This window comes from Myotis daubentonii, chromosome 12 (genome assembly GCF_963259705.1).
Source record: "Myotis daubentonii chromosome 12, mMyoDau2.1, whole genome shotgun sequence".
In the NCBI taxonomy this organism is placed as follows: domain Eukaryota; kingdom Metazoa; phylum Chordata; class Mammalia; order Chiroptera; family Vespertilionidae; genus Myotis; species Myotis daubentonii.
Genome location: NC_081851.1, coordinates 75098830 through 75113653, shown reverse-complemented (window position 1 = coordinate 75113653; position 14824 = coordinate 75098830). Strand labels below are relative to the sequence as shown.

At 45.7% G+C, this 14824-nt stretch overlaps 1 protein-coding gene across 2 annotated transcripts in view; it reads right to left on the bottom strand.

The window, feature by feature from the left end:
- The window catches only part of CYRIA (CYFIP related Rac1 interactor A), an 85011-nt gene that overhangs the window by 25031 nt on the left and 45156 nt on the right, over positions 1–14824 (bottom strand). For both annotated transcript variants that reach the window (XM_059660507.1, XM_059660506.1), the window contains exon 3: positions 760–839. In XM_059660507.1, the coding sequence (XP_059516490.1) occupies positions 760–829 (70 nt within the window). In that variant the 5' untranslated portion in view covers positions 830–839. The remainder of the gene's footprint in view (positions 1–759; positions 840–14824) is intronic.

Sequence of the window (14824 nt, the reverse complement as noted above, 5' to 3'; positions counted from 1 at the left end):
TTTAATATAGATAAAATACTTGAAAAATTAAAGTTTAAAGTCTGTAATACCTAGTAGATAGTGAATACTGGCAAAAAAAATGATATTTAAAAGTGAATGTGCCCACTATTACAGAATTTTAATTCAAAATGAAGGGGGGACACAGGAGGAAAGGTGGAAACATGAGCTTAGTCAATTAAACATGAATGTGTCACTCACTTGTAAATATTTTCAATCAAGAAAATAAACAAGATAACAAAGAATCTCTGTGTTTATTTAGTCATGATTCATAAGCCATTTTATCTTGGAAAAATATTTAAAGTTTTTGATAAAAGAAACATAACCTTTCAGATAAAAGTCATGCGTGTCAAAATCCTGAAATAGTGTTACATTACAAAAAAATGAATAAAGAAGAGGTAGAGATGACTAAAAATAAATCACCTGTAAGCCTTATTCCTGGTATTGATCACTCTTTTCCTTTCACCACCAATGATAATTTGCTTTACATTAATCGGTGGAAATTGCTATGAACACTATTTTTATTTAGAATGTGATAAAAATTCATGAAAATTATTAGGAAAAATGCATGATGATGATTTATGCTAAGCTCACAAAAGCTGATCACTTCTAAAATAAAAGAAAACTGTACATATTTTTAAAAGATGTTCCGTTGTTTTTTTAAACAGGGAAAGAAAGGAGACATTTTTGTTACAAGCTTCCCTATCAGCAAGCTATAAAATGAGAAGTTTTTATCATCATCTTTAAGTTTTTAAAACTTACTTTCAAAATCCAGAAAAAAATGTGGATAGTTTTCGATTTCCCTGGTAAGGACTTTGAGCAGATTTCCCATGCCAGCAAACCTAGGAAAAGCAACACAAAACCAAATATCATTAGCAGTATAAAAATAAACTTCGAAAGCACTGACCATATTTGACAACTTGCATAAATACCCCTGGAACCCATAACTATGTCTTAACACTCTATAAAAAGCATCTTCATACTGGGAGATGGGTAATATCTTAACCACCATTTCCATGAAAAGAGTCAGGTATTCTAGTTATAGGCAGCAGAGTTTAGATATAGTCTACAAAGTATTTCCCCTCCCCTCTCACTAATTCCCTGATCCCTCACAGTTAATATTTCATCTTTGCTTTGTTTCTGTTCCATTGATGCGGGAACATACCATGTCAATGGATAAGCACAAGAGAGGGTGTTATTAAAATATCTGTCCAGAAAGGTAAGTTTCTTAAAGTGCCCGAGGAAGAGTTCAGAAAATGTAGATGTACAACCCCTGCGACCCCTTTTAGCCTCTACTGGAGGCCACGTTTCCCACAGATACAAGTCCCAGTCAAGTCAGAGCCTCTCAAAATTTGACATGTCAGTGGTAATGAGATTGGATTCTTCATGAAATGTAAAAATGATAAAGTATAATATCCAAACTTATTCTCAGTGACATTGCAGCCTACAGCATTGGCAAAAATAAATCAGACCTACAGAGAAATACAAACTTATTACATAGCTGCAATGTCACCCTAAAAAAAGAAAAGAAAAGGCCAGATGTAGTTATTATTTAAGTCAACAGCAAAACCTCTACTGCTCTAGACAGTAACTACCCTGGGGAGGCCCTCCCCTTCCCCCATTCACTCAGCACTTGGTGAGGGAGGTGCCATCCGATGTGGGTGCTGTGTGCTTTGCCAGGCATTTCCCTGGCTCGTGCCTCAGACACCTCAGCTGGGGAGAGATCAACTCGAAAAACCACTGGGCTCTAGAAGAGAACTAACTACAGGGCTGCAATTTTCCAGGCGTGTGGCTTCCAAGGGTATTACGGTATTTAGGCCGAGAGAGGAATTTCTTTAAATGCCACTGTAAGAAAGATGTGGTGAAAAGAACACACTGAAAGGACGCCTCTGTGCATGAAACAAGAAAGCAAGCCGTGCAGTGGGCGCAGCAGGTGTAGCATCTAGACTCCGCAACCTCCCCAGAGAACACTGGCAGCCACCACCCGAGGCATCAGAAGCTAGCAAAGAGCCCATGTGGGGAGACCTGCTTCCAATCCTAGCTGGCCCCCGCCGGCTGTTATCCAGGGCAAGCTACTTCCCTCTCCAAGCCTCAGTTTTCTCCTCTGGAAAATAAATAGTTAAACGTACGTATTTCATCAGCTTGTGAGGATCAAGGAGATAAAACTGAAAGTGCTTAGCATAGCCCTTATGGGGACTGCTCAGGACATGTTATGTACTGTTACATGATGATGATCAGCCCCACCGCCACCCTCATCCTCATGATCACAACAGCCTTCAAATAATGATTGAGGATTCTCCTAAGAAAGATACGTTAGACAGGTTGTATGTGGCGCTAGGGAAGGGGGAATGATGAGGGAGATCTTCATTCAAGATCATGAAAAAATTTCTAACCATTATGGTTGTCTGAATAGAGAATTATTTGCCTTGTGAAATACTGAGCTTCTCATCACTGGTGATGTTTAAGTAGAAATATGCTATATCAACCCTTCAAAATATTGTAGAAATGAGCTATATGTTGGGCAGACAGCTGGACTGGATAATTCTTGGAACTCACCCACCTTAAAGTATATAAACGTTTTGAGCGCGCGCGCGCACACACACACACACACACACACACACACACACACACACACGAGAGGCAAATAACAGGCTTCTTCCTTCCAAAAGAATCTTCCCTATTCTTTCTCTTTCTTTTCCTCCCTTGCTTTTATGCTCACCTCCTTTTAAGATGCTTTTGAACAAAACCTTGTATGGGGTAGGTTCTAGCAAATTAAAATTCGGAACTGATATAACTCATCCCTGCCACTGGGCAACTTTCACAAACCCTCTGGGTCTATAGGAAAGAATCTGTTTCCAACTTAATGACCAGTTCTAATCCAGGCTTTTCTTATAGGAAGATGATCCTGCTGCGTCGTAGCAGCCCGCCTTTCAGATGAAATGCCGTAATGGAAGTTAAATATTCTTAATTTCCCTCGTTTTGTGCTATTAATGTGTCACAAGGGACCTGAGTGGATTTAGCTTTCTCCTAGAATTCTGTCCTGTGCATGATTTTACTGTCAGGGGACCTAGGTGGGAAATATGTCAAGCCTTTAAAATTGTGAACAGACTGAAAGGAACGGATGTGGAAATACACCCAGATACGAGCTGGCTCTGGACTTCTATCTATTCAGAGGTTATCTGAGCTGGTTGCCTGATATGGTCCAATATTTTGGAACATCTAGCTTACATCAAGCAAGGCCAGTTACGGAACTCTCACTATTCTGGATGTCTGACACCAATGACTGTGGGATGTTGCGTAGTATTAGGGGTCCGGTCCAGATGTATGGAACCTAGAAGATATTCATTTCAACACAAGCTCCTTGAATAAGTACAAAATCATTTCAACTCCTTCATGGCAAAAGTGTTTTTTAAATATATTTTTATTGATCTCAGAGAGGAAGGGAGAGGGAGACAGAGATAGAAACATCAATGATGAGAGGGAAACCTTCATTGGCTGCACCCTGCACACCCCCCACTGGGGGCTGAGCCCACAACCCTAGCATGTGCCCTGACCGGGAATTGAACTATGACCTCCTGGTTCATAGGTTGACACTCAACCACTGGGCCATACCTGCTGGGCAATGGTAAAAGATTTGATGCATCCTGCTTCCTCCAAGGTCTTCAAGAATCCATGCAAGTATGTTCTGGTTGAAGGAGTGCAAAGCGAGTTAACATCACATGGATGGCCCCTGAGTAGAGACAATGGTTGTTTGGAATTGGACCCAAGGTGCCACATGGAAAGGTCCCTCACCCATGGGACTTCCACTAAGCCCCAGACGCACCCTCATGTCAGAGGCTGTCTACTCTTTTCTAAGCTCCTCGGTGCAGGCACAACACATTGCCATCCACCATGTTCCTAGTGAGATAGCTCAGCTAATTCACATGAAGATCATTTTTTAATATTTTATCTTGTTCAGTAAAAGAATTTAAGAGATGGTACATACCATTAGAGAATACAAATACATACATAATGGAAGTGGAGGGAAGAGAAAAGTAAGAGTAGACTAGGAAGATAAAGGTAAAGAGGCAAGGAGCATGACTTCTAGGCCATAAGACCTTCACATTCACTGGAGATGGCTTATCAATTTGGGCCTGAGCTTCTGAGAATCAAAGCAAAGGAGAAAAATGGGTCTCTTTCAAGATATGGTTTTCCAAAAATAAAACAAATGGAAAGTACAGCTGTAGGGAGTGACTATAGGATTAAGCCTTGGACTGACCTGGTGGCAAAGCCACAAACAAGTCCCAGCTTAGAGGGCATAGCCCTCTTAGCATAATTAAGCTTGACCTTATAAAAGCTCCCTAGATCCTTCCTAGGTAGCTAATGGGCTGTGGGAGGTGCAGCAAGTGCTGCCAAAACAAGTGAAACTCACAAGAACATTGTAACTATGGTGACCACTACCTTGTTTACCTCTGGCTATAAAATAAAGCCTCAATTTGCCTTCTGGGTCTCTCTGTGGCCTCAGCCAGGCACAGGAGATCCACCTAGACCAGCTGTGGGCAAACTACGGCCCGCGGGCCGGATCCGACCCGTTTGAAATGAATAAAACATAAAAAAAAAAGACTGTACCCTTTTATGTAATGATGTTTACTTTGAATTTATATTAGTTCACACAAACACTCCATCCATGCGTTTGTTCCAGCCCTCTGGTCCAGTTTAAGAACCCATTGTGGCCCTCGAGTCAAAAAGTTTGCCCACCCCTGACCTAGACCCAGCTTATTCTCTTTGTCTATCTTTTCTTTAATCCTTCGCTGCCACCACTCAGGCTCACTGAACCTTTGGCTGTGCTGGCCTCGCATATACAGCTTTCTATGATTAAAGGAAAAAGTGATCATGGCTATGAGATAGTTGAGAAAAAGAAATCTCCGGGTAAGAGAGTAGCTTCACACAGAGGAGGTCAAACAATAATGTGTAAATGTGCTTATTACTTAAAACTAGGGTTTTTGCAATCCAATCAAAAAATGGGCAAAGGACCTAAATAGACACCTTTCAAAAGAGGACATTCAGAAAGCCAAGAGACATATGAAAACATGCTCAAAGTCACTAATCATCCGAGAGATGCAAATCAAAACAACAATGAGGTACCATCTCACACCTGTCAGACTGGCTATCATCAACAAATCAACAAACGACAAGTGCTGGAGAGGATGTGGAGACAAAGGAACACTTGTGCAATGCTGGTGGGAATGCAGACTGGTGCAGCCACTATGGAAGACAGTATGGACTTTCCTTAAAAAACTGAAAATGGAACTCCCATTTGACCCTGTGATCCCACTTCTAGGAATATATCCCAAGAAACCAGAAACACCAATCAGAAAGGATATATGCACCCCTATGTTCATAGCAGCACAATTCACCATAGCTAAGATCTGGAAACAGCCTAAGTGCCCATCAGTAGATGAATGGATTAGAAAACTGTGGTACATCTACACGATGGAATACTATGCTGCTCTAAAAAGGAAGGAACTCTTACCATTTGCAACGTCATGGATGGAACTGGAGAGCATTATGCTAAGTGAAATAAGCCAGTCAATGAAGGAAAAATACCACATGATCTCACTCATTCATGGATAATAGAGACCATTATAAACTTTTGAACAATAATAGATACAGAGGCAGAGCTGCCTCAAACAGATTGTCAAACTGCAGCAGGAAGGCCGGGGAGGGTTGGGGGGCAGGAGGTAGGGGGGTAAGAGATCAACTAAAGGACTTGTATGCATGCATATAAGCATAACCAATGGACATAAGACACTGGGGGATAGGGGAGGCTAGGGGACTGTCTAGGGCGGGGGGAAAAAATGGACACATATGTAATACCCTTTGTAATACTTTAAGCAATAAATAAAAAAAAAACTAGGGTTTTTGTAGAAATTGTAAAGTTTAAGTTTACTTTAAACCACACACACACACACATGCCTCCCTTAGGCTCCCTAGAGGTCACTGAAAATCGACGCCTCCTGGGACGTGATGTAGTTACTGTGCAGCACGTTGAGTGTTGTGACATCTGAATTCATTTCTGTGAGGAAGGTCTGGTTGGGGCACAGCAAGGGAGGGTCCAAGGTCTTGGCTACCAGATGACGACGCAGGAAAGGGTTTACCAGTTGGACACGTACTCATGAAGGTAGTGCAAATACTACCCGTCAGGCAGCTGTACGTATCTCCGAGTTCATTGGAAGACAAAGGTTCAGATGGTTAAGCATATTTCTGAAGATGACAAGAGAATGAAAGGTAGCGTCACATTTGACCTTGAGAGTCTGGAAACCCAAGGTCTAGGTTCTTTTCCTCACAGGAGGAGACCTGGGGCTCCAGACCCCTACAAGGTCCCTGTTTGGGGACTTTGAGCATCCGTGGTCTGTGGAAAGTGCACACAGGATATCCTATGATTGTATGTAGATGCTCATCTTTCTGGGGAGAAGTCTGCAGTTTCTGTTAGAATTCAACGTGGCCTGCTCCACACACAGCGGCCTGGACAGGGAGGACATGCTTCTTTAGGAATTCAGAGAAAGAGAAAACCACGTGGATGGGCTCTTTCAGGAAAGTTGGCTTATAGAAGAAGTCAACTGTCACCCAGACATGAAGGATGCTGGGAGTCTGGCAAGCCCTCCAACTAGGGGGGATCAGGACTGAAGGGAATGAAAGATACAAGTTGGGAGACTCAACAAATCTTCCAAAAACAAAAGGCTTCTCCCTCAAGGTTCATTTACTGCAAGATCATTATGAAATGAGTCCTTTCACATTGTTTTCCAAGTAGTCTAGAAAGAAGGCATTTCTCCAGCCCCTGGAGGAGGGCTAAGAGCCCATAGAGACGGCCCACACGTCCCTGCCAAGGGCGGCACTCCTGCCTGGGGAGACAATTTGGGGTGTACACACGGCGTTTTCTATGACTACTTCCTTGGCTCTGGTCTCGAAACCATTCCCAAGGGAATTGGCTCCAAGGCTGCTCAGTGGAAAACAATTACTCTCTTGAAGCAATAGTTCTCTGCAAAGACTTCCAGTTCCAAAACAAGGAAAAAATTGGAGTGTGTGCGCACACACACGCACACACATGCACACACACACACTGTTGTGTTGTTGTTGTGTGTTTTTTTTTCTGTTTTGAACTCTGTTTTTGTTTGGGAGAAAGAAATTAAGTAATAGGACTAGTTCTTTTTCCAGAACATAAAACCAAATAAAACCGCCAGGGCTTGTGTTGAAAAGAGATGACCATAGTTTTTGAGGAAACTTGTTTGTTTTCTATAAACAGGACGTAATAAAGGACACAGGTCCAGGGTGTGGGCGCTGCGTGTGCTGGCCTCTGCCTGCTTACACCAGAATTTCGGCGCCCTGTTTTCCTGAATAGAACAAGCACTAAAGACTTTCTCTGCATCTCTGACTATTTGAACGGGGAATTCTTAAGCCAATACCCCTTCTGTCAATACAGAACAGAAGGTGAGAGGAAAAAATATCAAAATAAAATAGCAGCCCTCCAGGGTTTCATTTTTCTAATACTTTTCTTAGGCTAAGATAATGCATAGGCAATGCACGGCTTTTGTTAGTGCTTTGAGTGAGCCAATGCCTCCTAGAATCTACAATTTTTAGCATCCCTAGTGCAAAGACTTTAAAAAACCAAAGACTTAGATTCTCTGTCCCATAACTCAATATTTGGGGGACTAAGAAGACCTGGTTGATCCAAATATTTTCCGGCAACATAGTCACCATATAAACCACAGACCAGTCATGACTACTATAATGACATATTATTTATAAAACATCACATCTTTGCCAAAGATCTGTCTGGCCACATTTGTCCTCAACTTGAGTATGTGTCAAAGACAGATTATTGAACCCATTTCAGAGATCAGAACTGGTGAGTCAGGTATAGCAAAGTGTCTTTCCCAGAGTCTTCAGATGGACTCTGAACTTCCTGATTTGTAGTCCCACTGCAATCCTGTATGTCACCAGAATTCACGCCACTGAGGGACCTGCTCCATCTCAGGCCAGCGCCTCTAGCGTGCCTGCTGCTGCTACCTGCCTGTCTTCGTAGCAGCGTAAGCCTGACCCTCTAACTGCAGCGGTGCCCTGCAAGGTAAGCAACCCCCTGCTTGCCTCCCATGATGCATCAGCATCCAGGGCACCACCTGACATGCCAGTAGTCACATGACTTGGAGACACTCCTGGTAACCGATGAACCCCTTGTACAGCATCTCCACTACTTAATTGTTTTGAATTATAAGCAAAACCAGTTCGTCAGGAGCCTATACTATCAGATACAAAACAGTGTGCTTTAAAAAAAGTACTTCTCAACTGAAGTCAAGGTACGTTTCTTTTTTAAAACAATATATTTTTATTGATACCAGAGAGGAAGGGAGAGGGAGAGAGAGATAGAAACATCAATGATGAGAATCATGGATCAGCTGCCTCCTACATGCCCCACACTGGGGATTGAGCCCACAACCTGGGCTTGTGCCCTTACGGGGAATCTAACCAGGACCTCCTGGTTCACAGGTTGATGCTCAGCCACGAAGCCATGCTGGCTGGCTGTAAAGGTACATTTCCTAAAAGATATTAAGCACCTGCTTTTCTGGGGGAAATGCACCCAGATAATGAAGTAGCTCAGCCTATATGTTCCAGGAGCCTGGTCCGCTCCACCAGTGAGCGATGTTAGAGAGCGGGGCCGGTGGCCGTCCCTTCCCATCTGCCACTTCGCTTCTGCAGTGAAGTCATAAGGTTTTCTGTTCTGTTGCCCAATGTGTTGCCAAGAATCCAACAGATGATTTCATTCCAAGATGAAGGAGCAAAACTCAAGTAGAGTGAGTCTATTAGGCACTTTCATCTGACAATAAAAATGAGTTAATGGCTAAAATGTGTTTTCAAAACGTTTTAACACTACAAGTAATGGCACTCAAATGGGAAAATGCCTTGAATATTCTCATCGATCATTAATACCACCGTGTCCCTCAAAGGGGGCGCTCCCTGTGGAATACCCGCTGCTGGTGTCCAGTGTAAGCCAGTCCACAGGAATTCTCCAAAAAAATTAATAATAATTCCGGGAGACCATTATGGAGCCGAACAATTAAGTGCAGGTCAAAAATAGCCCTGTCAATATCTGCCTTCGGTTTTCTAAAATAGACTATTACCTCATCATAGCTCATTTCCCCCGAAAACATCAGTAGTATAGCGGCAACAGTCTCCCAGAAATGAGGGGAAAATTAGGTTCTTTTTTAGGGCGTGAAAGTCAATGGGCCCCCCAATTTCCAATGCTGCTGAGCATGGAAACAATGCAACCGGGGCTGCGTTCTGGACCGGCCCAGCGCTGGGAAGTCATCAGTGAATTTGTTCCCTGTCACGTGTGAGATTAAGAACATGGTGACGAGGAAGCTGCTGGGGAAGCCTGACCCTTACCTAGGAGGCCAGGCAGTGTCCGCCCGCCCGCCCAGGCCTGTTCGGCCACATTCCGAAGGGAAAGAGACCCCCGCAGAGCCAGCGGCCCAGGCACCTAAGGGCTGGTCTTGGAATTGCCTTTGGCTGCCTGGGTGATGCTGGGCAAGTCGTTGATCTCCGCTCTCTGTATGGCCTCACTTCCGGCTGGAAAATGAAAGGGGACACGGAGAAGTTGCCTCGTTTGGGCTGCTCTGTCCATCGGTGGTTTACATGGGACAGACGGTCCGGCCTGGCGGGTGACAAACCTCCTTTGTCCCGAACGCCCTTCCCTTCTCTGCTGCCTCTGGACATCCTGTCTGTCTTCCCAGGTCCAGATCAAACAGCATTTGCTCCCAGAAACCTCCTGCCCACGGCCCAGGCTAAATGAGCCGCCTTCCTTGCTGTGAGTTCTTCATTTTCAGAATGTCTCCCCTTCCCACCGCTCTGCCCCGCCAAGCACAGCTCCCACACAAACCCTCTGCACTCATGTCCTCGCAAAGGCTGGGAGTGTGAGATCAGGAGTCACTGCATAGCCAGGGCGACAAGGTGCCCGCTGCAACCACACCAAGCGGGAGAGCAGTCGTTGGTAAGAGGAAATGGTAAGAGAAAACAAGTATTTCCCCAAATACAAATATTTTGGGCGTGTGATTCTGTTGTTTTTATGACCGTGGATGATTTGGAGAATATGACAAAAATCGGCTTTCTCAGCAAAATGCACACACGCACAGACACACATCATTGTACATGTGATCCCAGGAGGTACAAGCACAGGGGAGTCCAGGAATAGAAATCCCTCATCTGTGTTGAAATCACGGGCCACACAAAGGGAAAGAGTGGCCTAGCAGAAAAGGGCACCCGCGGAGGGGACCTGGGGCAAATCGCTCTCCTCATCTGGAATGCGCATTGCTTTCCTTCTCAGTGTTGTTGCCGAGAACATGAGACAATGCAGGCGAAGCACCTAGAGTCATGGCTGGCACGCAGGCAGCTGACGGCAGCTCCCGTCTTGCCTGTAAAAAACTGCCACCGCCATGCAAACAAGTTGTTTCCCTTTTACAATAAACCCTGCGCTGCCGCTTAGAGGCAGGAAGAAAGCCCTTGCTCAGACCACCGCCTCACTGCTCAGCACCGGCTGCTGCGGCTGCTGCGGGCTCCTTCGCAGGGCCATTCATCACACAAGAGCCCATTGATGACAAAGGCAGGTCCCTCCCTTTGCATGACAAGGCATAGGGGTCCACAGAGCCCCATTATCCAGAAAACCAGAGCATTGTGGGCGACGCGGGCGAAGCCGGGCGCACACACAAGCGGACATTGTAAGGCTGTTTGCACAACCCCGCAATGCTCCTCGCGGATTTCCTGCCCAGGAGACGTTTAGATCTCAAGGAGTCGGAGGCAGACGTTTGCTCATTCAATATGGCCTCAGGCCGGGGCTGGGGAAAGCCGGGTGCGCGCTGCCCTCTGCTGGCCGTCAATGGAACTGCATGCTGGGACCCGGGGCGGGGGGTACAGGGGTGAGGGCGGGGCGGGGCGGGGTGTAAAGCTTCTAACTTGCTCTCAGGATCCCAGCCTCTCCCTTCCCTTTCCAAGGAGTCCAGTGCCACAGACATGACCCTCAGGGTCTAGAAAGCCCAGCTCAAATCTGAGCTGTAACGCAGACCTTAGAGTAGCCATCTCGTGCCCCAGATCTCACTTCCCCCATGGAGTCCGCGGCACTCATTTGGCTGAGGCGGGCGTGAAGGAGTGCCTGCCACTCGCCAGTGTGGAACAGATGCCCGCATCCCCCCTCCACCTGCCTCCAGAGGGTAGGCCCTGTCCTCTGACCTGTGACCCTGACAAGGGAAATCAGTAAGCACCTAGTGGTGCTCTCTGTGTTTAAGCTGCAGCTGGTGTTTGGAGCAGAAATGGGACTTCATCTTCCTAAGGTCTCATCTCTCTGACCTCTTGTCAAGCTGCTCTCCCTTGCTGTCCACTGTGAGTGTGTGTGTGTGTGTGTGTGAGTGAGTGTGTGTATGTGTGTGTATGTGTATATGTGTGTGTGAGTGTGTGTGAGTGTGTGTGAGTGTGTGTACGTATGTGAGTGTGTATGTGCGTGTTTGTGTGTATGTGTGTGTGAGTGTGTGTGAGTGTGTATGTGAGTGTGTGTATGTGTGTGTATGTGTATGTGTGTGTTTGTGTTTATGTGTGTGTGAGTGTGTGTGAGTGTGTGTGTATGTGAGTGTGCATGTATGTGAGTGTGTGAGTGTGTGTGTGTGTGTGAGTGTATGTATGTGTGTGAGTGTGTATATGTGTGTGAGTGTGTGTGTGTGTGTGTGTGAGTGTGTGTTGGCCTGGACAGCACCCACATGCACAGTTTCCCCTGGCCTCTGACATGCGGCCTCTAGGGCAGGCTCTGTGAGAGGGTGGGTGAGCTGGCAGAAAGTCTCGCTCAGTTGCACGTCTCAAGGATGAAAGCAAGGCCACACCATTGCACTTCTTAATCTGCGCTGTGAACTGGTTCCTGATGGTCAGTGTGGCACCAAGAACACGAACCTGAGTTTGAATCCCAGCTCAGCCATTTATTAGCTGGGTGCTAATCAATGCATTTGACAACAGTTACTTCACCTCCCTCGAGTCTGAGCTTCAATATGAGTAACACAGAGATTAATTCAACCTGTCCAAGAGTGGTTTTTAGGAATAATGAGACAACATGTGTAAATAGCTAGACATAAATGTTACTGTAATCACTGTTACTATTGCCATTTCTATTGTTCTTCCCACTGGTCTTAGTTCTGTTCCCCTGGCCATGAAGAAGAATCCCGCGTTCCTACCTAACTATTAGTACCCGTGAGGGCTTTAAATACCATCCTAGTGTGTATGTGGGTGACTTCCAAGTTCGTAACTGTCACCTGACTCACATATCCATATCCAACTGACTATTTGACTTCTAACAGACATTTCACACTGAGCACATTCAAAATTAAAGTTCTGGTTTCTCCCCCTGAAATCTGTCCCTTCCCAAGTCTTCCCCAGCTGAGTCCATAGCAATTATGCCCATTCCACATTTCCAGATGCTTGGTCCAAAAAATATTGGTGTTATTCTCACCTCCTTTGTTTTTCTCATCCACCATATCCCTGCTAACAAATTCCATCAGCTCTACTTTTCAGGGTGTGTCTTAAATTCAGTCATTTCACAGCCTCCATCATCAGTGCCCTAGGTCAAGCTACCAGCCATCACCATCTCCTGCCCTGAGTTCCCACTTGCCTTCTAAACATATCTCCTAGCTCTAACCATGCCCAACCGCTCAGCCAGCTGCTGTGCAGCAGCTACGGTGATCATGCCACCCCCTGCTTCGCTCCCTTCAATGACCTCCTGTTACACTCGGAGTGAAATACAAGGTCCTTATCATAACCAGCAAGGCCAAGGTGATGCCACCCCAAGGTGGTGCATCCCCGACACCCCTCCCTCCTGCATTGTACTAGTCACTGCTTCTGGCCACCTCGCTTTTTTCTTTCTTGAACTTATCACATATGTTTCTGCCACGGGGATCTTTGCATTTGCTAGTTCTGCCTGAATGTTTTCCCTCCAATATATCTCCTGGAGGGACCAGTTTCCTATGTGGCATTTGAACCTGCTTCAGGGTAGTTCTCTGCCTGGCAAGCTTCCATCCCCCACCATCCTGGGGCCCGGATGCCTGTCCCAGTCCTGGGTGAAGCCCCCGCCTCCTGCCTCTCTTGCCATAACCCCGAGTCCTCTCACAGCATGCGCCTTTCCACATTCCTGCCACTCCTGCTTACCTGCCTGCTCTCTCTCCTGCTGGGAGGGGAGCACTCCAGGCTGGGAACTGGGACTTGCTTATGCTTGGATCCAAAACAGGCCACTCAGGGAATGTGTTTCTGAGTCAATAGGAAAAAAATGAGTGAAGTGAAGGCATCCAGGCCAAAGCCTATGTTAAAGAACCTCTTGTCAGAGTTCCAGTCACTTAATTAGAAAGGGAGAAAGAAGGAAGGAGAATGGGTGGCCAAGAAAAGAGGGGGGAGAGAGAGAGAGAGGGAGAGGAGAGAGAGAGAGAGAGAGAGAGAGAGAGAGAGAGAGAGAGAGAGAGAGAGAGAGAGAGAGGAGAAATGAGAGAAGGAAGGAAAAAAGAAAGAATAAAAGGATTACTTCCCTCAGTCCCCTGCTTCAAAAAATCCTCATTACCAGATAATCCTTAAATTTTAAGTGCTTCTCACAAACTATCTCAATTAATTCTCACAATAACTCTGAAAAGTAGATAAGTAGTTTAGTTTTAAGAGTTACTAAAATGATATATTTAAAACAGCTTTTCTTTGGGCAAATTCAAGAGCTTGCAGTTAAGTAGTTTCTCCACTAGGGGGAGATGCCATCTCATATTAAACACTGCAGGCCCCTGTGTGGGTGGGTACTTAGTATAAAAACAGAAGTTTGTGAAAGCAGAGGATCAATTTCAGCATCCTGAATATTTTCTAAATGTTACTGCTCTTAGTTGTAAGAATTGTTCATACCCACAGCTGTAGCACCCAATGCATCACTAACTCAGTTCCTGTTCAAGATCATTTCAAAAGGATTGGTCATAAGTAAAGGAGCCGTGACATTTGGGAATGAAAGATTAATAGATTCAACCATTTGGCTTAGGAATTGTCCACCTCCCCCCACCCCCTACCCCCAGCCCCTTCCGCTAATTTCTTAAATCACGTTTTCCACCGAGGGAAACATCTGTCTTGTGGCTAAATCTTCTTGACTCCTGTTGCAAAGAGTAAGGATTTTTTTTTAAGGCTAAAATCTGACACCAAACTTATCAAAACAAGTTCTTACCACTCACTTTGGAGAAACTTTCACTTAGTTATATTGTGAAACTGGAAATTACTCTGGACGCGTAAATTAAGACAGTGGGAAAGCCTAGGGCTGACAGACCGACAGGGGGGCAGAGGGACGTGCCTTGCACGGAGGTGCTCCCACAGGAAACTCTCGATACACAGAGAAGGCAGCGAAGTCACGGCGGGACTTCCCTGTTTGGATTCATCAACCCGGACCACAATGGAACCAAACAAACAAACTCACCAAGTTTATCTCCCAATTGATGTTGAGCCCAGCCCTGCTCTTGATGACTAAACCATGTGTTGTCCTGATTTCAACTTGACCCTGCGGCCCGGGTTCCCAGGCTGGTGTCTGCGGCCACAGATGACTAACTTTGGAAGCTCTGCCCTTCACTGGCTGTCGGGTCCGCAGCCCTCACAGGCAGATCAAATATTGTTTAGGCTACTTCTTCGTTCCACGGGAAGAGGGCCAATGGTTATTCCAACTCCAGGCCCGGGGCCCCTCCTCCACTCATACCATCTGAGAACCCGGCGAAAGGAACAATCTCAGGTCGCTGGGCGCCCAGTGGAGTGTGGGGAA